Genomic DNA, 26,221 nt, shown 5'->3' on the forward strand with positions numbered 1-26,221 from the left:
GTCTTTGGAGGGTTTCTTTGCAAAGGGAAAAAGGCCCAGTGAGGAGACAGACGAAGAGTGTATGACAACCACTAAGAAAAAGAAAGCTGAATTTAACAGACAATACCAAAATACCTACTTGAAATATGGATTTATCGCGACAGGCGATTCCCACGCACCAAGCCCGCTCTGCATAATATGCGGCGACCGGCTTTCCAATGAGGCAATGAAGCCTTCAAAACTGCTTCGTCACTTGGAGACCAAGCACCCAACATTAAAAAACAAGCCTTTTTAATGTTGGGTACAAGGAGTATTTTGAAAGGAAAAAGCGGGAACAACAGGGACAGAAGCAATTACTGAGGGCCTCCACAACAACAAATACAGGTGCACTGAGAGCATCATACTTGGTGGCTAACCGTATTGCTAAGGATAAAAAGTCATTCATTATTGGTGAAGAATTGATCCTTCCTGCCACTAAAGACATTTGCTGTGAACTTTTTGGGGAGGTGGCGGCTGAAAAGATAGCACAGGTGCCTCTGTCGGCTAGCACCGTTACTCGTCGCATTGATGAAATAGCAGAGGACATTGAGACACAGTTGTTGGAGAGAATTAATTCATCACCATGGTACGCTTTGCAGGTTGATGAGTCTACAGATGTGGACAATAAGGCAATACTACTTGTTTATGTGCGATACCTTTATCAGGAGGATGTGCATGAGGATATGTTGTGTGCACTATCGTTGACAACCAAAACCACAGCTGCAGAACTATTCAGGTCACTGGATGATTATGTATCAGGAAAACTTAAATGGTCTTTTTGTGTTGGCATATGCACAGACGGAGCTGCTGCCATGACCGGACGGCTGTCTGGTTTGACTACTCGGATTAAGGAGGTTGCACCTGAATGTGAATCTACACATTGTGTCATTCACAGAGAAATGCTGGCAAGCCGAAAAATTCCACCAGAACTTAACAGTGTATTGAATGATGTTGTTGGAGTTATTAACCACATCAAAGCACACGCCCTCAAATCACGCCTGTTCGAGCAACTTTGTGAGGAGATGAACGCAGAGCATAGGCGCCTTCTCTTGCACACAGAAATAAGGTGGTTGTCCCGAGGGAGATCACTCGCCAGAGTTTTTGAATTACGAGAGCCGCTGCAGAGATTTTTCTCAGAAAAGAAGTCACCGCTGGCAGCGCATTTCAGTGACAAGGAGTGGGTCGCAAAACTCGCTTACATATGCGACGTATTCGGCCTACTAAATGAACTCAGTCTGTCCCTTCAGGGGAAAATGACAACTGTCTTCAAGTTAGCAGATAAGGTAGCTGCATTTAAAGCCAAACTGGACTTGTGGAGACGACGCGTAGACAGAGGCATATTTGACATGTTTTAAACATTGGCTGGATTTTTGGAAGAGACTCTGCCTGAGCAATCATTCTCCCAGCTAGTGCACGATCTGTCTTTGCTTTTAAAAGAGTTCGAGCGCTACTTCCCAATCACAAAAGACCCACGAACCGACAAGGAATGGATCCGCGACCCATTTGTCAATAAACCGGGTGAATCCACCTTGTCTTTGCAAGAAGAAGATCAACTGTTGGAAATCACAAATGACGGCGGACTTAAAAGTATGTTTGAGACATCAGCTTTGCCGGTATTCTGGATAAAAGTCATGGCAGAATACCCCGAGATTGCCACAAAAGCACTAAAAACCCTGTTGCCGTTTCCAACATCATATCTGTGTGAAGCGGGGTTTTCTGCAGTAACAGCGACGAAAACAAAATTGAGGAGCAGACTGAACATAAGCAACACACTTCGGGTGTCATTGTCCCCCATTACGCCCAGGTGGGACCATCTCGTTGCAGAGAAACAAGCACTGGGCTCTCACTGATCGAGCGTTATGGTGAGTTATATATTTTCTTGTACTTTTATATTTGTTTTGTAGTTGTGTGTCCTATTTTGAAAGAAATGTTTACGTGTTACCATAGCAACCAGAGTATTAAGGGGGAGAGAGGAGGATGTTACTCTCAATGTTGTTGGTGCATTTCAGGAGGATGCTGCTAATAAAGTTACACAATTACACAGTGAATTCGCGTGTAATATTATATTTACAAAATACCACAGTTTTTGTCTTGGTCGTATCATTTTATTTTGTTGTATTTATCCGTGACACCTGCCGGTCCGTGAAAATATTGTCTGACATTAAACTGGTCCGTGGCGCAAAAAAGGTTGGGGACCGCTGTTTTAGAACATCCCTCATTCACACACATGCCTACAAATACTTTTTCAGAATCAGAATCAGAAACTTTATTGTCATTGTCACAGGTACAATGAAATTAAGAATGGTCCCCGATCATTGCATCATCCCTAGCAATAACAAAATATAAATAAAACAATAAAATTCAATAAATAAAATAGATAGAATACTTAAAATACTTAATAGTATCCTATTAAGTATTAAAATACTTAATAGAATACTTAAAATACTAATAAGATGTAACAGTAAAACATTCACATACATCCCCACATACATTCTATGCTCTTTCAACCATTGCTGAACAAATATCACAAATGCTATGTTAGGGAAACGCTGTTATGAAAAGTAGACTTGCTCACTTACAAAGAAATGAGCAGTCACTAATTTTTGGTAGTTTCTTTTTAATGGAGAGACAACGATTATCAATCAAAAAAATCCAGAAAAAAAAAACACTGCAAAAGAAAGTTATAAATTGATTTGTGTGTCACTGTGTAAAATAAGTATTTGACCTTCTACAACCCAAACAGAACCACACAATAAGTCAATCAATGATTATTACTCCCGATCTCAACTCATTGTATGTATAAAGCACACCTGTCCACAGTATCAGTTTCTTCCATGTCAACCTCTCGACAGCGACACCAAAGAGCTGTCAAAGGCTGTCGGGGACAAGATTATAGACCTGCACAAGGCTGGAATGGGCTTTAAGACCTGAGAAGCCTGGTGAGAAGGTGACAACTGTTAAGCTTGTTAATATCCTAATGGGTACAGGATGACTTCACTGCATGGTGTGGCCAATTATAGACCTGCACAAGGCTGGAATGGGCTTTAAGACCTGAGAAGCCTGGTGAGAAGGTGACAACTGTTAAGCTTGTTAATATCCTAATGGGTACAGGATGACTTCACTGCATGGTGTGGCCAATGAACAGAGTGATGGACTGTGAAATCTAGGAAGAACCTCCTTCTTTAAGACAATGTAGTGGCCTGGCCAGTCTCCACATCTTAGTCCTATAGAAAATTTGTGGAGGGAGCTGAAGCTGTTGAGTTTGGTTGTTAAGTATTTAGAGAGTTTCTGTAAAAAGTGGACCCAAACCCCTTGTGAGCAGTGTGCAAACCTGGTGACCAAATACAAGAAATGTTATACTGCTGTGCTTGCCAACATGGGTTTTTTCTATCAAGTCATGTTTTGCTTGGGGATCAAATACTTTTTCACTTTAAATTTAAATTTTATCTTTCTCTATTAAACCGAAGCTACCACTGAATTAGAGACAGTTTAGCTCTTTGAAAGTGTGCAAACTTACAAATTAAGCAGGGGAGGAAATAATTATTTCCCCCATTCTATGTATGCAACCACACAATTCTAAGTCACACACAAAAACAGTGAACATGCGTCAGTGCAAGAACAACATTGGCTCATACGCTTCCACAACACATCACCTTTCCCAACTCATCACATAAAGATAAAAAATCTTCACAACAATCAACAAGGCTTTTGAACTAAAAACAAGAGTCAAGTCCCGTCAAAGTTTAGGAACTATATATTAGGTTTAATTCATTACTTTGTAACGTGTTACACCCAGCATGGGTCACAGTGAGAAGCTGGCGATGAGACGGGTTTGTTTTCTGGCTCGTAACGGTCAGCACAGCCGGTAGCTTTGCCATTTAGGAATTCTCCCATTGATTTCTATTTAGATTTCCACATTTCTCTCCTATAATTTTGCTGGTATAATATAAGAGCATGCTACCAATGTCGTCATTATGATTATAGTCATCAGAGTATTACGATACAGACTTAGGAGATCAGCATTACAGAGCATTTGCAGAGACCATTAACATCAACATCTATTATTTATAACATTAATGTAATGGCATCAATATGGAAGACTTACATAAACTTTAATTAGAATACTACTATAACGTGAAGCCATGCTTATGCAATATTGATGACCTTAATTATGCCATTAAAAAATATTTTTAATATATTTGTGGTCATTACTTTTGATCAATTCTGTCAACCATAATGCCCAAAATGCATTTTGTAATCTTCGTGTGACAGACCTTCAGTGTCTTGAGCTTTTTGTTTGGCTCTTGCTGAACAATCCCATTCAGATTCCAGCAGTGATTAGGTGGTAGATAAACACCAAAAGGCTTTGCTTTATAGCGCTGCCAGTGGGTGAAATGACAGAAAATGGAGGAATAACGAGCTAAATGGCTGAAAGATGGAGGTTTTATTGAACCGGGGTCTGCTCGCAGTGGGTCATCACACTGTTTTGTTTGTTTGTTTGTTTTCTGTCAGGCTTTAATCCTCCCTGAAGGGAAAGTGTCTCATTACAGGAACAGAGATTCTTACAGAGGCACATTATGCCATACTACAATGCAGCACAAAGACAAACAGCTGTTTTTGAAGTAGGTGAAGAAAGAAGAGGAATTTTGTGTGACAAAGAAGCCTGGAAGTGGCCCAGCCTAACGGATCTGTTTGTGCTGCTCAGATGGTCTGGAAGATGGGATCCTTTCTTTTAAGAGCTTACTGAGAGAATTTGCTTCACACTGATTTTTTATGACCATAACGGCTCCTTCAAGTGTTTTCTGCTCACTTTAGTTTTTAAGCATCAACTGGATGCTAAGCTGAGGGTCATAATTTTCTGACCCATTACTTAGTATGCGAGTCTATGACAGCGTGTCAGTAAATAGCCATAGCCCTGCTGCTTGCGCCTATTTATGGTTCTGTTTGTAGGCTCTAAAAATCTGGTTATGTCCTGAATATAGCATCATTATTTTTACTGCCACCGCAGTATAAATCTTGTTAATGCATTTTATGCTGCTGCTAATCAGGCTTGCTAATGCTACCAGCAGCTATATGTGAGAAACATAAAATGGGGCTTTTGGTTAGGCAGTGTCTTTGTACTTGGCACAGCAGCTGCTACCACAGTTGGTCTATGAAATAAGACCTCCATTTGCCAAACAATAATGTGATTAGGGGCTAAAAAGAAATGTTATTGTACAGTTCCTCTATAATGAACAATTGCTTAGTAAGAGATTAGGACCTGGACAGCCACAGAGGAACACTCTGCCAAGGTAGGATTGCTAATTGACCAGTGGTGGAGCCAATTTTTATCGGGCTGGCCAGCACGAGCTCAGCATTTATATTTGGTGGCACAAAAACTGAAGTATCAATATACTTTTTTGTGACAAATCACTAGAGGCCAAATAGTTTGGTCACTCCGGCAACTCCTTGGGCACAACTAAAATCTGGAATAGTTGCTACAGTAATTCTTATTACATTTTTTTAATGTCCATGTGGTTCCACTTTAAAGAAAAAAAGGGATACTTATCATAAAATAATAAAAAGATCAAGGCATTGTATGAAACTGAACTGCAGGACACCACAAATTTAATACACTAAAATTTGTGGTGTCCTGACGGTGTCACTTACATGACATATTCATTATTTTACTCAAGTTCTTCAATAAAAAGTGGAAAGTGATCTTGAAGCATTCTTAGAGTAACACCGCCTCAGGAAACATTTGGTTTATCCTCATCGGTCAATTAACGGTCATTAACAGGTTCTTACTGCTGCTGCAAGACTGGAAGCTTAAACAGAACAGTTCACTTGAAGATTCGAGCTCTGTTCTGCTCCTGTCTGCATTTTATGATGTAGCACTTGGAATTGCATCATTCATACACAGAATAACAATTCTTTCTCTCAGTCCAGCGCTCCAACAGATGCCTTCTTTTTCTTTCTGCAGTTTTGAGGAGGTAGGAAGAATGAATGTCTCTGTCAGATGAAGCTGTTTTATCACTTATGAAGGGGACAGAGGGATGTTTTTGTCATATAAAGCTGTTCCTTTTGGAGGTTTTAGAGGAGGAGGATGGAGGGATCCGAGGATTAATGTTTCTGTCAGAGGAAGCTGCTCTGCAAACAGACAGCAGCCTCTCCACTGCCTTCAGGCTCAAACAAGGGTTTTAATATGAGAGCGATGCTGTAACACAGACATAGAGAGCATAGACAGCAACTGTTTGTAAATATAAAAATATGCATGTGCTGCTTCCTGGATGTATTTCATGCCCAGCACATTCATTGTCTGTAAATAGAACCACATCCTGTTTTTTTTTTAAACGTATCATTCAAGCAAGACAATCTCAAAGAGATTAAGTCCACACTAAGAGACTGGTGGGCACAGGACCTGCACCATCAGTATCCTAGGACAGAGCAGTTTGTATTCCCTTCAAGGATACACCGACTTACTGATCAGTTGTGATCGATACCTAGATATCAATATGGATTCATTTTGGTTATGTATTTTGCCATAATGAAAGATCCACAGATTCCCTGACAGGTAAAACCTGACTTTTATATATTTGGAAGCCAATGCGAGAATCAGAGGAATGAGTATGTTGACACACAACTCCAGATCCAAACTAATTCTGCCTGAAATATGGTTAAAGAAAAGAAAAGAAAAGAAGAGAAGAGAAAAGAAAAGAAAAGAAAAGAAGAGAAGAGAAAAGAAAAGAAAAGAAAAGCTGACACTGAAGCCGAAACACTCCCACCTGTCTCTAATGTTGCACTTATGTGTTTGTTTGTGCTACTGTGATTTGTGCAACAACCAGCTGCTCCAAACAAAAAGTCCCTGGTGAGATTAACAAAGTTGCATGCATTGTATGGTGTTGTATTATTTAACCCACCATGTCACAAACATCATTTGAGTCTCAGGTCCACCATATCTCCAACAGCACTGTCATGTCCACTGGGATGGCAGCATAGCAGCAGCATAGAGTTGCTCTGTTCATCTCCCTCACCTTTCTTGCTTTAACCACTGAAGCCTGAGGCTATGTTTTAAATTTCCACCTGTTAAGCGCCCAAAATTTTAGGCAGTAACGGCTCCACAACTGTTAGCCTAAAATCAACAGACTTTCCATCTATGGCTGAGAGACACAAGGGAAACAAATAAAAAAAGAACGAGTCTCTTTGTATCAACTTTAAAGTCATGCTGACATTAAAAAAACAAAGTACAGAAGAATTAAATAAAAATATGTCCATAAACATTGATGTGATTGAACCGAAAGCAGCAAATCTGCTGAATCATGAGCCGTTTTATTTACAAGGATGTACGAGAGAATAAAAAGGATGAATGCAATTGGCAAAGTAAATAATATTCTGTTGGCAGTGATTCCCAAGACAATTGGGAGAACTTGATTTAAATTAAGCTTTAAACAAGTAAAAACTTCCCAATCCTTTAAATCAGCTACAATCAAATTTCCTTCAATCATCTCTCAGTTGTTTTTTAATAAAGTTTTCTGACAGAGTGCAGATAATCTATTTTGGCTGCACAGAGTCTACAGACCCTAACTGAGCTTGCTAGCCTTGGCTAATAACTTAGCATTCCACTCTCAACCAAACATTTATCACTCCAAAATACACAAACAAAACATCACACACATCCAGTTTACCCTGATTGCTCCAATACTTCATTGTTACAGAAAGCATGTACAGGCCTTTAGTGGAAAGCTGAGTATGTTCTAACGAGACATGATTGCCCCATGATATGACAGCCGCACTGAAGCACACAACTTTTAACCTCTATCTCTCTTCCACAGCATGTCTTTTATCCTGTCTTCCTTCTCTCACCCCAACCGGTCGCAGCAGATGGCCGCCGCTCCCTGAGCCTGGTTCTGCCGGAGGTTTCTTCCTGTTAAACGGGAGTTTTTCCTTCCCACTGTCGCCAAAGTGCTTGCTCATAGGGGGTCATATGATTGTTGGGTTTTTCTCTGTATCTATGAAGTGCCTTGAGGCAACTTTTGTTGTGATTTGGCGCTATATAAATAAAATTGAATTGAATTGAATTGACTAAGTGGTTGGGGAAAATACTGTAGCTAACAAACTGGACTCTGGTTACTCCGGTAAATATGTTGCGTTCTAGTGTGATCTGTGGCTTTTGAGTCTTTTGCTTTTTAGAGTTTTTAGTTTGCTTTTCATTCTTAACCTTGATCTTTAGTCTTGATTACTATTGTAGGCTATTATTTCTATTATTGATTTCAGAGTAGAATGATTAGAGTCACCATTCTGTTTTCAGTTCGCTCTGGTATCTATTTGTCTATCCTCCTTTGTGTTCTCTCTTAGATGTTTTCCAGTGTAGTTACTTCCTGTTTTATTTTTGTAAATCCCAGGCTCCTGTGTTATTCATTTGATATTACTTCCTTTGTATCATTTAGCTTAATTAGTTTCAGGTGTTCCTCATTCACCACCTGTTTCCTCTTCACTTCATTGCCATCAATGTGTCTGTGTGTGTACATAGTCCCAGTTTCCATCCGACCTTTGTCAGCATGTCTGTTGTCCTGTCCTTGTGTGTTCCCTGTTTCACTGCGTTCTGTTTACTTTTGCCTTATGGACTTTTGAACGATGTCTCACATAATCACAATTTCACATTTTAGATGTTATGGTAATTATTAATTCAAAATAATATTTTCCCCAGAAAAGAGGGGTTCAGACCTTCTTCTCTTGCATATAATTTCTACTAATAGTTGATAAATAAAATGTTGGGGCAGACTCCGGAGGTTGGTAATCAAAATTTTTGGCAGCCAAAGCAATGCATGGAGGGTCGGGTTGCTGCATATAAGAACTGTGCACACTGTTCATTTTTATTAAATATGATGGTGTTAAGTTACAGGTTAAGCTTTTTATATTTGTTTGTTTTTGTAGAAATAGTGTTATAATGTATTATCACTGTCATTTAATGCAATAGTGAAAATAACAATAAGAAATACTAAATCCTTGAAAGTAAAAGCCTAGTTATTTTTGATTTGCATAGCTGTGCACTGCTGACTGGACTGCACAATCCCTCCACCTGGATGAGTGGAGTTTTGGAACAGTTTGGCCTCCCGTACAATTTTAGGGGTTGGTGAAAGGGCTTTCATTAGGTACACCCCTAGCCAAAGGCTCTACTTCTGAACGATTACTGTGATTGTTGGTGAGGGTCCACTTGCTCTTGTTCCATTAGACTGAGGGTGCCTGGAGGCGGAGTCTTCTCATTTATCATATCTAGCATTCATTGCAACAAACTCCAGGAGCTCAGCCAGCAGGGCCACATCATGAACATTTGCTACGATAAAGACCTCCTGAAGGTAACTCCAAGAAATGCATGGGATACGTGCACAGCCTTTGTTTTCCTTTATCTGCTTCTGATGAATATGAAATAATGGATCTATATTTAGTGCTTTTGGTGAGCAAAAAAGGAAAGTACAAAAATAAAGATAAATTTATTCATTACAAAGACTAAGACAAGCCTGACTGATTCTCCCTAACATCACTCTACACACAAAACACACTCTTATACACACACAGTGTTGGAGGCTGGTGATGGTTATAAATGACCCAGATAGGATTTGTCATTAAAACAGCATTTCACCAAAATTCTCTTGCAGTAACAAGATGACACAGGCGGAGCGTGTGTATGTGTGTCCGTATGTGAGAGAGAGAGAGAGAGAGAGAGAGAGAGAGAGAGAGAGAGAGAGAGAGAGAGAGAGAGAGAGAGAGTGTGTGTGTGTGTGTGTGTAAGAGAGAGAGAGAGAGAGAGAGTTGGAGTGCTGTCCTTGAGTTTCTGGCAGACGAGATGGATGAGCTGTAATTACACTGATAGAGTGATGATTGGAGGAGAGGAAAAAGAAGGAGGATGAGAAACAAGGTCGTGCATGTATTTGTCCTTGCATAAGAACATGGACATGTGCATATTTCTGTTTTAAATGTTATGGCTGTTAAAGGATGATGGGATAACAGGCAAATCCAGATTTGACTTTCAAAGCAGAAACAGGATAGACATGATAAACACTAAAGCCCAGAAACCAAACTGCAAAAGTAGCTGGAGACACAGACCTGTGGGTGGACTCAGCCACAACATTTGGCTACAGTCACTGGTCTTGTTCTTGGTTCCGACACTGGCTCAAATCTCGAGGTTTTATAACTCAGGATGATTTTTTTAAAGCACACCTTGGAATGTGTTTAGCTTACTTGGATGTGGATTGAATCGTAAATGTAGAGATGCACAGTCAGATTTTGATCCACCATGCAATACAACATGAAAATGATCCCAAACACACTGACAATGCCTGATATAAGAACATGCAATTAACCCTTCTCCCCTAGCAGGTCCTCAGCTCAACTCGACTTGACTCAGTTTTTAGGGATTACTAGGCTGTAGTATCTGGTACCAGGTACTTTTTTAGTACCTACTCGCCCGGGGGCTCCAAACAATCTGAGACAAAAATGTGACATCAACAGACTGCATGCCACCAACTGGACAGTCAGTGGGGATCACTCGATGAGTCAGGAGAATGACACCTTCAGAAAAATCCAAACTGAATCCTGGCAAAGAGAGAAATCGCTGCACAGAAACCAACACTGTGGTTCAATAATGAGGTGCTGCCACGTACCATTGGTTTGGCAGCAGGTATACATTGTTGTGTTATTTATGTTCCATACATTGAGGTGGTTGAGTGGAGTCAACCCAAGTAGGTGCTAGTGGAAAAGTCACAAATGTAACACTATCAGTCATGGATTGGCCTCCCCAGAGCATGGACTTTAACATTACTGAAGCAGTGTGTGATCATCTTGACAGGCAGTAGAGCAAAATGATGAAAAAACAGACGAGCTTTGAATGTCCTTTAAGAATCCTGGAGAAATATTCCCGAAGACTACTTAAAGAAATTTTAAAGAAGTCTGCCTAAGAGAGTTCAGGCTGTGCTGAAGAATGAAGGTGGGTATACCCAATTTTGGCTCTCTTTTGCCTTTCCACATATGTTTACACATGTTACATGAAGGGTGACTTTTGCACAGTACTGTACATGGTTCTAATATATTTTCAGGTAAAACAAAAAAAAGTAATAATCTGTATGAGCCACACATGAATAATAAATTACGTTGCATTGAAGCCTTAAAGGAGTTTTCTAATGGCAACATAGTTCACAAATAAGAGGACTACAAAACATTACGCTCTATGATTTCCTGCACAAATATTTGCCTTTTGTTGAAAATCGACATTGCAGGAAGGTGGGATTGATGTTGGAGAAGCTCAGGGAGTCCATGTACCCACATGTGGCAGTCACAGATTGTTCACGTGTGTCTCAGATTTGGTCCACTGGCCTTCTAACACATTGAGCTAAATTGACACAACTCCAATGAGGAATAAGAATGTAATAAAACCATGTCGACCTGTAAAGAAGCAAGCTAATTATCTGTTATCTCAAGACACCAAAATGGTATCTGAAGTTCACATCTTAATTACCATGTCATCCCCAGATAAATGTTTCAATCCGACTTAATTACATCATATTCGGATATTAAACTGTTGTCTCTATATTTAGACTTTAGAGTAAATGATTTTAACTCAGCAGTCCTGATACTGCGATTTAACCACAGCATTAGCTTGAGATATTAAGCATTGTTGTCTTGCGACAGCATATTTAAAGTATCATTTTATCAACATGACAAAGTCTGTTAATGTCAACCATGATGATATTATTGCCTCATTATATCAAGTTAAGAAGGCGCTTGTGTATTTTGTTGCTGAAAGAAGTACTCTAGCTATTAGCACTGTGGCTCTACACTGTAAAAAAAATGTAATATAAAAGTATTTTACTGTGTATTTTACAGTTTTGTACTGTTCTTCTAGAACATCATTAAAGTTACATAAATAGACTGTGATTTTACATTTCAAATGTAAATTAACGTAAAATCACTGTAAATGTAATAAAACATAATTTTCTTGTTTTTTAAATGTATTTGTCTGTACATATGCATATTTCGATTGTTAAAATACATTCACAAATGTATCATAATTTCACAAATATTTGTCTGTTATTTGAAAGATTGAACTGTTAAATTCAAATGTAATGCTATGGAACCAGTAAAAGCGAAGCTCTCAATTTACCGGTCGATCTACGTCCCTACCCTCACCTATGGCCACGAGCTGTGGGTAGTGACCGAAAGAACGAGATCGCGGATACAAGCGGCAGAAATGAGCTTCCTCTGAAGGGTGGCTGGCCTCTCCCTTATAGATAGGGTGAGAAGTTCGGCCATCCGGGAGGGGCTCAGAGTAGAGCCACTGCTGCTCCACATCGAAAGGAGCCAGCTGAGGTGGTTCGGGCATCTGACAAGGATGCCCCCTGGGCGCCTCCTGGGTGAGGTGTTTCAGGCATGTCCCACCGGGAGGAGGCCCCGGGGCAGAGCCAGGACACGCTGGAGAGATTATATCTCTCGGCTGGCCTGGGAACGCCTTGGTGTTCCCCCGGATAAGCTGGAGGAGGTGGCTGCGGAGAGGGAGGTCTGGGCCTCTTTGCTTAGACTGCTGCCCCCGCAACCCGGTCTCGGATAAAGCGGATGAGGATGGATGGATGGATGCTATGGAAAAATAAATAAAATGATTCTTATAAACTTTTTTTACATCAAATAATTAAGTGTGCCTATGCCAAGAGGCACACTTATTACTATTTCTCGGATTTATTATTCTTCATATTATTATTATTATTATTATTATTCAGTTTCCGCCTGAAAATTTGCAGCGTAACTCGCCCCACAGTTTTGAGACAAGGTTCACATATGTTATATCATTTTGTGCGACTGGATCTGGAATGGTGTGTTATGATTTTTGGTGTTTATGACTTTTATAGTTTTTTAATATTAATATTTTTGTGAAAATTTTCCCGCGCTTATGTGCCGCACAGTTTTGAGACAATGGTTACATATATTATATCATTTTGTGCGGCTGGGTCTGGACTAGTATGCTATGACTTTTGGTGTTTATGACTTTTATAGTTTTTTATATATTTAGATTTTAGTGCAAATTTTGGCCCATTTCTAGGCCCATGAGAAAGATTCAACTTTTGGCCCCATAGAAACAGACTTCATTTGTGGTGTGTTGGCTCTCTCTAGTGGTATGCCGGGAGTAGTACGGCCTGTCTACCCATATTTGCGTTACCGTAGTGACGAGAATATCAACGGCGCGCACAGCCTCGCTGCTTTCAGGAGCCATTGGAAGTATTAAGGTTGCGCGAACCATTGAATAGTTGCGGTAAGGGAAAGGGTGTATGCTTGGTGGAAAACTCCATATCCCACAATTCATAGCACGCCTCTACCGAGTGAAACAATGGCAGCTGCCACTTCGTTTTTATATTCCTCTTATTCGTGTTTCTAGGTCACAAAATAAACTTTTAAGATATTTTCAGGCGAGAATGTAGCTGTCTAAACTTCAAATATCTGCTCGTTTTATCAAGACTTCCCATATTAGCAACAGTTCTCTCTATGTTGCTACTAGCCTGCTAGCTAGCTAGCACGGCTAGCGCCGCTTCGCTCGAAAGCACCCGGGCTTGGCTTTCAGTGAGGCAGCTTACACTCGTTTCACCCCCCGATCGCTCACAAATAGCCTGTGTCTCCGTTTATATGGGCCAATGATTCATTTATTCATTTTAGTAATGGTATAAACAGTGAAAGGTGGTTGTCCAGATGCTGGTCAATGTGGAAAAATTAACTGAGTTGCTTGGTGGTGGCTAACGCGGAGCTACAACAGAGGGCAGCTAGCCACTGGTGTATGACAGAAAGGGCATGCGGGGAAAGACACATGCGAGGCGGCCGCCGATAGACCGGTGGTGGCTAACGCGGAGCTCAATCGTGGATAAGGGAAACCGAAGGCAGGAGAAGCAAGCGGCTGCCGGTCGGAGCGTCAGGTTAACTGAATTTCAGGTAAGAACTTATGAACTGCACTCTATTTGGGTCACATATAAACCGAGTTTAGGTGTAGTTTATTTTCGTTGTGCTGACTTTTTACAATCACTTACTGCTAGCTAGCACGACGGAGTTTCTATACAGCTGTGTTTGCACTAAGTTACTGATGTTGAACTTTATGACAGCCTCCCCTGTCATTCTCTCGCCTGTTGAAACTTCAATCACGAAACTGACCAATGATCGGCTTTTCTCTCGTTTGTTTATTGCGCTAAACAACAGCAGCACATTTAAGCTTGATAAGCTGTTGTTAGAATTCATTTGATTTTAATTTCTAGTATCAGCTGATGTTTGCTGGAGCCACAGCTGTAAAAAGGGCTGGTCGAAACCAGGAGATGTCCTTACTGAATCATCAGAGCTGAACTGGTGATGGAGAAACAGGTTTACCTTTTAGGTGACATGAATGAGTTGAAGGAAAGTTATCAACTGTTTCTGAGAGACAAATAACACCAAGCTCCTTTTTTTGTGTAGCTGACAGCTGGTAACTGTGCAGGGGCGGGTCTAGCAAAGCTTTAGCCAGGGGTCCATGTAGGGCATTAACAGGGAAAGGGGGACACAAAGATATACTTTTCTTTCTTGCTCTCATATAAAATATTTAGCTTTTATTAAATAGTTATCTGAATCTTACAACCAAAGTTTGTATACTAATACACAAGATTGGCTGTAGACCATTGTTAATCATTCAGAACACTGTGTAAAAATAACAAAAAACAAAAAGTGAATGCAAAAGTGCACAAATATTTATTTTACATGTTTGATGTGTGTGGCGGCCGTGGTCTGCAGTGCTGCTGCAGGGGAGGTGGACCCACCTGAGCGGCATCTGCAATCACGCCTCTCAGGCGTAAAGTCTGTGCTCTCTCAGCTGTTTTTTTTTTTTTTTTGGTGTGTGTTGGGCTGTGAGATGAAAAGCTACAGCCGGCTGTGTGGGTACAGCAACCATGTGTGAAAAGTGGTCAATAAAGTAATGCTACAAAGCGTGTTCATGCAAACATTGTTGGGTCTGCCGTGGTACAATGGGACTTTGTACCACGGGCTGTACGAAGTCACCTCATCTTTACACAAAACTGTAAGCTGTCATCTGTGAGGCGCGAGCGGTGTTTGGTTTTACCATAGATCATGGTGGAGAATGGCTGCTCTGCTGAGTTTTGCTCTCTGTAGCCGTATGAATGGCAAACTACACTGATTAGCAGCGGCATAGGCACACTTAAAATTTCTTCTGAAATTTTCGCTTTCTAGTTATTATTATTATTGTTATTTAGGGCCATTGTGGCTCAAGAGTTGGCAGTTCGACTTGTAATCAGAAGGTTGTTGGTTCGAGCCCCGGCTCGGACACTCTCTGTCGTTGTGTCTTTGGGCAAGACACTTCACCTACCACCTACTGGTGATGGCCAGAGGGGAATTATAAAGTGGAATTGTAAAGCACTTTGAGGGTATCAAAAAGCACTATATGAATGCAATCCATTATTATTTAAACCAACTGTTAACTGTATATTTCTGTACATTAAGTATTGTTATTCATATTGCCGTATTTTTTGACCTTGTTTATAGGTAATTTCATTGTTTAATCACATTAAAATGTTCCTAATTTAATGTTTAAAAGCACCTAAAAAAGGCAAAATCCCATGTAAAATTAGGGCAACAAACTGTATTGTCATTACTGAAAATAACTGTATTTTCATAAGAAAGTTATTTTTTGTTATTTTATGGTATTATTTTGGTGCCCCAGCTGCCGGAATATTACTGTTATTTTAGGATTTTTTTTTTTTACAGTGTAGAGATGAAAACGCATCACAGCAACATCAGCAGAGCAAGGCACAGCAACAAAACTAGGTCTTTTTGCTATTATACATTTATTTATAGATGATTACTATTAGTTTTTACAAATAAATTTACATACACTACCAGTCATGTAAAGTCCTGACAGACCTGCTGAAGAGTTTTTCTTCTGCATTGTGGATCAATACTGAAGTGAATAAAATATGGAAATGTCTTCAAAGGACAAACATGTTAACAACTGGAAATTTGTTTCAAATTGTAGGTTTCTTATTTGGTTTAGAAAAGCTCTGCACACTCCTCAGTCTCTCAGCCAGCTCCATGAGATTCTCTCCTGGAGTTTCTCCAACAGTCTTGAAGAGACTCCAACACATGCTGAGCTCTTGGCAGAGGAGTGTCTAAAGCAGTGGAACCTCCCCCCTTCAAGTATAATTGCCCCCTGGGGTCCTCCCAAAGCTACTGGGCTGCAGTATTGTCAGCCTGTCAACCCAATGCTACTGGATGACAACATGGAAAGCAAGAATGCTTGAAAGTAACTACTGCATTTACTCAAGTGCTGCACTGTAGTACAGTTACATTTAATCACCGTGGAGTTAGGGTAGCTTGGAATGAGTCATATTTCAAAATAATCCACCACAACTTTCTCCTGATTGCCTGCTCCTCTGTAAACAGAAGATTTGAATCGCAGGTCAATGAAGCACACCAGAGATGTCCACATAAGAATTATTCTTTCTATGACATCACACTCAGCTAAAAGTTGAAAAACCTGTGACAAAGTTATTACTAATTCTTATATAAATCTGGCCAAGGTTAATATGACAATTCACTATTTTAAATTAGTAGTACTAATGCTAATCTTATACTTTGTACTCCTTAGACATGCTTGACATGTTCAATAACTGGTATTGCAAATAATTTAAAATAATAATATTTGATACAAATCTAACATTTTGGGATATAATATATATTGAGATAACCGGGATTAGTACAAAAAGTAATAAAACAAGCTCCAGCTTTGAAACAGAAGCAGCTTACTCATTCATGAATCAACGACTGATGCAATAATAACATTGAGTATTGCTGCTTTTCTTCAGTACAGGATCTAAATGCCTCTTCCGCTGTTATGCTCTGCTGCCATGTTACCTGTAGCGGGACAGAGGAGAGTGCAGCGTTCCTTAAGCCAATTTTCAATGCTGTCTTTATTTCTGATTGAATTTTTCTGATTTCCCACAGGCCAGCCGTGACTGGTTCTTGATCCCCTGTAAGCCACCGTTTAAAAAGTAAACAAACCTGGAATCGCCCCTGCTTGTTGGCTGCTTTTCCTTCACTTTGCCATCCAACTCGTCCCAAACCATGACATCTGGATTAAGACTGAGTGACTGTGGAGGCCAGATCAGCTGCAGCAGTACTCTAACTCACTGCAGGTTTTCATTATGTACGTTTGAAAAGTACTTGACCTTTGTGTGTTAAAGCACTGATGGAGTGTTTTGGTTGTTTTTTTTTAAATGAATCGAGCGATTGTCATTATATAGAAATGTCCTAATCTTTAAATTCCACAAATTTTGATAAGGATATCAAAAGTGAGGCGACTTCTGTTGTGATTTGGCGCTATATAAATAAAATTGAATTGAATATATTGCTAACTATAACCCACTCCATGTGTGAATAATTATGGTTACAATAATGTCAATAGCATCTAAAAAAAAAGCCAAAAACTGTTTGCTTACTACATACTTGCATATCTGTTGGTTCACAGCTCCTGTGTCTTCAGTCTAAGACGTTTTGTGTTTGAGCAATAATCTCTAAGCAAACTAAAAATTTGGAATAAAAATGAGGCAGAGGAGACGACAATGCATCAGGTGCTGTCATTGTTAATGATGGAGATTTACTGCCAGTTACACCGCCTGATATAGCAGACCACAAAGGACACACTTTATGGCACCTTTATGATATGTAGACCTAAGATAAAGCAACAATACTTTAAACTACAACATTTGGTCAAGTCCTAGATACGTTTCACATGAAAAAATGGCAGAGATTGAGCTTAAAGCAAACAGCACCAGCTAATGTCACAATCATTTACTTTCAGCTTGACCCCAGACTACACATTCAGTCTATGACATGAAGCAGATTGACGGAGTTGGTGCTGGTCAACATGAATAAAGGCGACTCCATGTGTCATGATCCTGGGTCTTTTGACCCAGCGTTTTAAGTTTTGAGTTTATTTTGTTCATTAGGTTATCTAAGTTCATTTGTTATTAGATTCCCCTTGTGTATCCAACCCCATTAAGTCTCCCTTGTCCTTCATGTGCTTCATGTCTGTGTTTCTTAAGTTGTCATGTTTGCGTTTCATTATGTTTCCCATTTTATTTTGAAAGAGGTCCTGTGTTCCTGCATTTTTTTTTACTCTTCCCATGTGGAACTCATGTCTTGAGTTCCGTCAGTGTGTTTCCTGTTTTACTTTCACAGTCTGTCCTATGTTAATGTTTCTAGTTTTGCTTCCCTTGTCTCGTCCTGCCTAATTACTCACAGCTGTGCTCTCTTCCCCCTCGTTGTTCCTCAGTTTATTTAAGGCCCATGTTTCTCTTTGTCAAGGTTGCGTCCTCCCTCATAGCTGTGTGATTTTTCCCTGTGGCTCCTTGTGCTTTAGTTTTCCTAGTTTAGTTTTGTATTGTTTTTCGTGTCCCACTCCACACCAGCAATAAAGCTGTGTTTTTTGAGTTTACTTTTTGTCTCTGCGAGTTTGGGTCCTACTCTTGCCTGCACACAGCCGTATTGTGATAGAAGGACGCAACCCTGACAAAGAGAAACATGGGCCTTAAATACACTGAGGGATAACGAGGGGGAATGAGCCACAGGTGGAGAGCACAGCTGAGAGTAATTAGGCAGGACGAGACAAGGGAAGCAAAACTAGAAACATTAACATAGGACAGACTGTGAAAGTAAAACAGGAAACACACTGACGGAACTCAAGACATGTAAACTTAACAGACTGGGGAGACAGAACATAGGGACCTGAAAAATGGAACAGAAAGGCACAGTAGACACAACATGAACATAACAACGCCACAGGGGAAGAGTAAAACAAAATGCAGGAACACTGGACCTCTTTCAAAATAAAATGGGAAACATAATGAAACGCAAACATGACAACTTAAGAAACACAGACATGAAGCACATGAAGGACAAGGGAGACTTAATGGGGTTGGATACACAAGGGGAATCTAATAACAAATGAACTTAGATAACCTAATGAACAAAATAAACTCAAAACTTAAAACGCTGGGTCAAAAGACCCAAGATCATGACACCATGTTTATGGAAGTTAAAATGTTTAAACATGTTTAAACATCAGAGACACATTTGGCCTAAGTTGGTACTGGTTGTTGAATATGATAGCAGCCGCAATGCTGTGAATTTTTTGGTTTAATAAAATTTTATCCCAAGACTTGGTGACTGGAGAACAAAGAATAAACCAATTTTAACTGACATTTTCACTTTTTTTCAGAATAGGATCCGAATGTGAGGTCTATGTGAGTGCAGGTAAACAGATGCTCAGACAAAAGACAAACTGGATATGTTCATCACTGTACACAAGCTAACAGTGGAAATACCAAGGTAACAAGACACAGCTGAAACTAATTAAGACAAAACCAAATAAAGTCAAACCAGTGAAAATGCACAAGGTAAAAAAGAAACACACAAAATGGGAATCACAAAACAAAAATAAAGACTTGATAACACGATACAACGGGATACTGACGAGGCAAGAAAAAAATATTAAAACATGGAAATGAAATATTGATAAACCCAAAGTCTTCATAGCATAAAACTCCCAACAAAATAATAAAAATAAAAAACCAAAGAATATAAACCAAACCTCACAATGACCGAACCACAGGCCATTTCCACTTTTCCACTTTGACTTTTTCCAAATGATAGGCTCAGGTAGGATAGGGTTACCACCAAACATTCTAGTCTCACAGATATCTTCATAACCACATTTAGATAGCAGTTTATTTATTTGCATGAGCATGATTATGATACATATTGGCACTAACATCACTGGTAAACTGCTTTAATTATGTTGAATTCAAAAGTGATATTCTGTCCTCCTCCTTTTCTCTGGGTACACTGAAATATAAAACCCGTACTCCCAAATCAGGACTTCATTATGCCAATTACTGTCTGAAGAAAACGGTTGTGCTCATATTTAGTGTCTTAACTCCAGAGATTAGGATTCAATGATATGAAACTTAGTCTGGAGATTAACGGGGGGCTAAAATGTGACATTATGTTGAGAGAACAGACTGCTGTGTTTCATGTTTTATACACACAGGTTTCATCATAAGAGTTTTTTCTCTCAGCCTCAAGACAAACATTAGTCCCAGAAGAAAACAGAGCAGCAATGACAGAAGAAAAGAAGAAAGGGGCTGCCACCGAATCAACAACATTTGGTATTTGGTACATAATGAGACCATTAAGTCAAGATCACAGCAGAAATGTTTTAAAAAATGAATTAGAGCACCACAAAAGCTTAATTCCCACGCTCTGTGAAAAGAGATAATTCAATTTAGATCATGAGATTGTTATTTTGCCTCCATGAATTTAGTCTGGTGTCTATTTATTGTGTTTATTAGACGTGTTTACCTTTAGGTGCGCTCGTTTGTGCTGCTTCTCTCTTCGTTTAATTTTTTACACCTGTAGCTGTGAGTCTGTGAGTTGTGTTACAAACCTCATGCTTTCTGAAAATAAGCCATCACTAGAAGAGATATAACTTCCTCAACAGGCTAATACAGCATCAACAGCAGTAGTGGTCAGTGTTTGTGTGTTGGGACTGACCGTCACGCCGCTGTCCGTCTGCGTCTCTCTGTAGGTGAAGTTGCAAACAGCCCAGGCCAAGTAGTACGTGGACATGCGAGGCGTCCGGGCAAAGTGATTGGTCAACCAGCCGTCCTCATCCGACAGCGAGCTGCTCTCCACCGGCATGTTGGACAGCGAGGTGTACTGTGGGTCGTGGCGGAGGGTGAGGGAGAATGTGGCCTTGTAGACAGGTTCATCAAAGCAGGGGAAGGCCTTCCGGGCGTGGATAGGACTGAACTGAGTTACTGCCAAGTAGCTATGAAAAGAAAAAGGAATAAAAGGATTATTACCAGAAAAAAATTTTTGGTAAAGATTATAGAAGATGACTTCACCAGTGAACCACTTTCATTTGGGAAATGGCAAACATGTATGAGTTCCATATAAAGAGCTAAATGTGAAGGTAATACAACCCTTAACAGGTCACTGGCAACGTAGCTGATGTTTAGCGGTAAATAAACATAAAGAATGAGATATCAGCAGTTATGAATGCCAGTAAAAATGAAAGAAAACACCTCAACATCGACAAGTAAATGGAAGTGCTTTATACAGCACCGGAAAGCACTTTACAAAGCTCACACAAATTCATACAATTCTTTTGTTCTGCACATGCAGGACTAACAGGTCCCAGTAACTCAGGGATGCATCTTTTTGTTTTAGTGGGTTTCAATATCCTCCCCAAGCATGCTTTGGCTTGCAGACTAGAGGAATAAAGTCAAGATGAGTGGTGGCTCGAACTACCAACCTTTAAATTAAAATATGACATGTTGAAAACTACGGCTAAAATAACAAGACTGACAAACCACAGCTTCCTGAGGCCTCTCACCTCATAATCCACAGACCAATGTCTCATTGTTGTAACTATGTCACTGCTGGTGTCGTTTCTGTTGGTGTTGCAGACTGCCACAGAGAAGAGAGATGTCCAAAGACACAAAGACTTTTTCTGTTATGAATTAAAGGCAATTTTGAAAACAAGGAAAACTGTCCTCTATTGTGTGGTGTGATTTCTTCCCAATGCTTCTTCCTCTTTCTTATAAACTTCACTGATTTCTCCTTTCCTGTTCAAACCAAACTGTCAACCAACCGACATTCAGTTTACATATCAAGTCAAGAGTGCTGTTGGCATTTTGGAGGACTGCACAGTTGGAGTGCAGTCCTCCAAGTCCAGTAATCTTAAGAAGCAGAGTAGGTTGTTGTTGTTGCTTTGACTTCACCTGCTTTCAAAGTTAAGAGAAAAAAGATCTGAAGGGAAAATTAATTGCTAGACCAATGCATTCAAGTTGCAGTCTTTATTAAGAAGTGTATCATAAAATAGGAATGATGGGCATGACCACAGTTCTAAAGCACATGCAAATCGTGTACAGCCACATATCAGTGAACGGAGTACACGCCTTTTGGCATGTGGTCATGTGGTTCAAAGCCCATCATATACATGTGTTATGATGATCCCGATAAAGGCCACAAGCCAAAAGTAGGCATAATAATTGTACATCTTATTGTGAGACTAGTATTCTCTAAATTGTGGAACAATGTAGGCTTTACACATTATTTTATGAGCCCAGTCATAGGATTGGTGTACGGAGGACCACATAAGACCACAAAAATTTTAAATAAAAGACAAATAACATGAATATAACATGGGAGATGCACAACAGATTATTTCAGAATCAGAAGATTTTATTTATCCCCAAGGGGCAATTAAGATACAACAGAGCTGCATGACGTTGAAGATAAGGACAGGGCATAAACAGGCAATAAGAGTGAGATAATAAATACACAGAATATACAGTACATACAGTTTTAAAATTACACAGTTTAAAATTAAAGTGACTGAATTTGACAAAAACAGGAGAAAAAAACACAAGGAAACTAACAAAGTAAAAAGAAATGAGAAGATGCCATTAATGTCCAATTTATGCTTCAGCGGAAAATCTACGTTGACATAACCATGCCATCACCTTCCACGCTGATTAATCATTGCTGGCGGCTTCAACCCGACCTGCAGATACATTTCCTAGGAGGGGGAAGTTCACATTAAATGGAAGGTTACAACATTGGGTTAAGAGGGGTTTCCAGTTAAAACATACGTTAAAACAAATTTGCAGTCTAATTAGGTTGAAGCACAGTCCCTTTATGTTGCCACGAGTCTTTTTTACTTTTATTCCATTCTTCTCTTTTTCTCAAAGTCCTCTCGTCCTCCTCTTGATCCTATTTTTCTCCCTCCTTTCCTCTTTCATTCAGTCTAACTGTTTAACTCTTTCTCCATCCATGCTGGGGCGTGTGAATCCATATATGTGATACCTGAGTGAATCACAGCAGGCTGCTGTCATCATCATCAACGCAGGAGAAAATGTGCTTTTTAAAGCAGCTGGTGAGGAAAAATGGCTGCTTGTTGTTCCACTACAGCTGCTCCTAATTTGGTTGAACACTGCCAGGGTTCGACTTCTCTCTGTGTTCAGGTCGACTATCATTTGCATTGCCTCTAATTGGATCCATTTCAGACCAAAGCTAGCTGTTCAGCCAGTGTTCAGATCGCTCCAGTTTATGACAGTTTTTCCCTGTAATTTTGGTGCATTGTTTCAAACCAAAGGCTCAGTTTTCATAACAAATTACACAAAAAACTCAACTTTATTTTCATGTGCATTGTGAACAACTGTTGGTCCAAAACTGCCAGTAATTAAAAAAAAAATGAAATAAATTATATCAAAAAAGGCAAATTAATTATTATTAATATTATTAACAACAATAATAATAATAATAATAATAATAATAATAATAATAATAATAATAATAATTATTATTATTATTATTATTATTATTATTATTATTATTATTATTATTATAGGTTTTTTTTTGTTTTGATTCTTATAGGTTTAGGCATCAGTTAATGAAAATTGCACAGTGTCACAAATTGCTAAGAAAAATTAAAAACAGGACCAAAAAAAAATGTATCAATGGCTAAATGAAATTTAGATTTGAAGAAATCAATTGGAAGACTACATCATTTAAATTCTAAATATTGATAAACACATAAATCCATACAGATATCATTTTATGTTTTGTTGGATGTAATGAAGAACATTTTTGTTTCAGTCCTCCAAAGTTGTCTTCTTTTGCTCCCAAACCTTTGCTTTAATGTTGAAACTCCTCAAAGTCTTGAAGATGACTCCCACATGCAGTCAAACAGCTGAGTTGAAACAAACCAGATATTTTTCTCTACAGCTTCATCTGCATCCAGAGAACTGGAATATTCTCTCTGGACAGCTTGTACAACATGAACAGTCATGTTGTCAGAGGTAAAGTCCACAGCCTGAATGAGAGTGACTCACAGAGGAGTATAAATACATTTTACACAAAGCACAAAAAAATAAAAAATAAATAGGACTGCTGCACTGTAGTCTGATGAAACCTCGCGTAGCTGCTTTTCTTTTTTTGCCTCAGGGCAAAAGCATGAAGCCAACCTGCTGTGTCTCCTTACGTGTAACATAGTCAAACTTGTTGTAAAGCCCAACAGAAACCAATTTCTCTTCACTGGGAACAAGATTGAAAATACTGGGACTTCCAAATGCTTCACAGCTGCTCTTAGGCGTTTCGACAACCTTAGTGTTGAAACCTGGCTTTGAGTTTCTCTCTCAGCTCTCCATTTCCAGCCTTACAAAGGCTGCTCTTTATTGGGGATAATATGAGAACAGATACTGTGGGAGTGAAATGCTGAGATTCTACAAACTTATCACTGCATGTCCCGATGATGCTGTGACTTGTTTGATCGCATATAATAAACAGTAAAAAGCCCATAATAATAGCAAAGATGAAAAACTAGACTAAGCAGCGATGTTTTGGATGGTTAGTGAAGTTAAGATTGTTAACTTAATTTATTGATGTTTTTGCCCCCCTGAGCATGGTTACTACATGGCTGCTCATTTAAAAGGTCATGGCTCAGACAAGAAAAGAAAAGTACATTGAGAGCATAAACTGTAAAAGATGGACCACCATGACATTAGCCATGGATGTTTAAATCACTTCAGTTCTGGTGTAATCGGCTGGTGGTCAGAGAAAAAGGACAAAGAAGTTAGACAGAGATTAAGGAGCCTAACGTGGACATTAGAGGAACTGCGTCAATCAAACATGAATCGGTGAGGAAAAGACCTAAGAAGTGCCCGATGTGCTGTCAGATGCCATTAAAAAAAGCACCAAAAGCAACAAAATTTCAACCCAGAGAGCCTCTGAGCTGACACCATCCAGACATGAGTATTAGTAATTCACGTGTTGCTGCTTTCTCTGAAGTATTTGCTATAATAATGTGAATTTGATGTTCATATTAAAACTTTAGTTACTCTGAAAGGCGTTAAACTATCGGTGAGCCTGAGGGCCACACGTGCTTTTAAAACCTTTTAGAGTCTGAAACATACGTTTACTGAACAAACTGACAAATGTGTTTAAAAAATTAAGCACATGTTAATTCCATAAATGGTTTTTAATTTGTATCGCATTTGCTAAATCGGGCATTTAAACAAATGTTTTAAGATGTGTTGTGCAACTTATTTTGGTTTTTCTGTTGATGAAAAGCTGTACATATCAAATAAGGGGTTAAAAACTCGCCTAAAGGTGCACTATGCTTGAATTGTTCCGTATATAAAAAAAACAGGCATAATGACAACCGAATAGCTTTCTAGGATTCATCTCTTTTCAAGAAACAAGGCACACAGCACTGCAGCACATTGAAAGGATGAGAGGTTCAGCCAACGCAGCAGAGGCTTGGACCTGGAGACGTAATATTGAAGGGCTGTACGTCATCACTACAGAGGAGGTGCAGATAATTCATTCATTTCACTGCATTCAGTCGCTGAAACTGCAGTTTAGGCTCAAATGCTCAGGTTGTGTCTGAAAGCCTTTGTACACCATCACATTAAACATACTGTATAACCAACGCAAGAGTATCACAGTATATCACATTCTGGTGGATTATTTGCCTGTCAGGAGTTTACAGAACCTTAAACAAATATTTTAATCTCACCATCAAAGAAGTAAAAACTGAGCCTGAGATTCCTGTTTTTTTTAGATTAAACAATAAGTAAGGCGAAAGGCATAAATAAAGTGATTTGGGGCTATTAACTATTTAAGATTTCCTTTTGCCGACTCATCCTCGTTAATATTCCCACAGAGGAGAAGCGAAGTGCAGTTATTCTTCCAAACTTTGCAGCTATGCAGGACTAGGGAGAAACACCAATTAGCCCCCAATTACAAGTTATCTTCACTTCACCTGCTTTTATTTAGAGAGGGCTAGCACTGACCTTTCGATTAGTAGACGACCTGTACCACTACCAGCTAACTTACTGCTAGGTTACTTTGTCTAACTGCGAGGCGGGAGCCTCTGCAATCTACAGCGCTATCGATTGGAACTGCTGAATAACATGCCTGGAGAGAACAAAACATACATAAATGTGTATTTGTGCAAGCACATACACAGATGTAAATCTAGGAGGCTCACTCACATGATAATGATGACACTAGTTGTCTTTTTTTCTGCAGCAGCTGACTGATACTTCGACAGCATCCGTTCAGGCAGGCCACAAAGTTCATCTTAGAA

At 39.4% G+C, this 26,221-nt stretch overlaps 1 protein-coding gene across 1 annotated transcript in view; it reads right to left on the bottom strand.

The window, feature by feature from the left end:
* Positions 1 to 26,221, bottom strand: part of LOC146614922 (thyrotropin-releasing hormone-degrading ectoenzyme-like) — a 279,130-nt gene that overhangs the window by 213,251 nt on the left and 39,658 nt on the right. The window contains exon 3 of the mRNA XM_085375895.1: positions 20,617 to 20,893. Within this exon, the coding sequence (XP_085232021.1) occupies positions 20,617 to 20,893 (277 nt within the window). The remainder of the gene's footprint in view (positions 1 to 20,616; positions 20,894 to 26,221) is intronic.

This window comes from Diplotaxodon limnothrissa, linkage group LG17 (assembly GCF_057381915.1).
Source record: "Diplotaxodon limnothrissa isolate DT_005_m linkage group LG17, D_limnothrissa_male_GT1.1, whole genome shotgun sequence".
Classification (NCBI taxonomy): Eukaryota; Metazoa; Chordata; class Actinopteri; order Cichliformes; family Cichlidae; genus Diplotaxodon; species Diplotaxodon limnothrissa.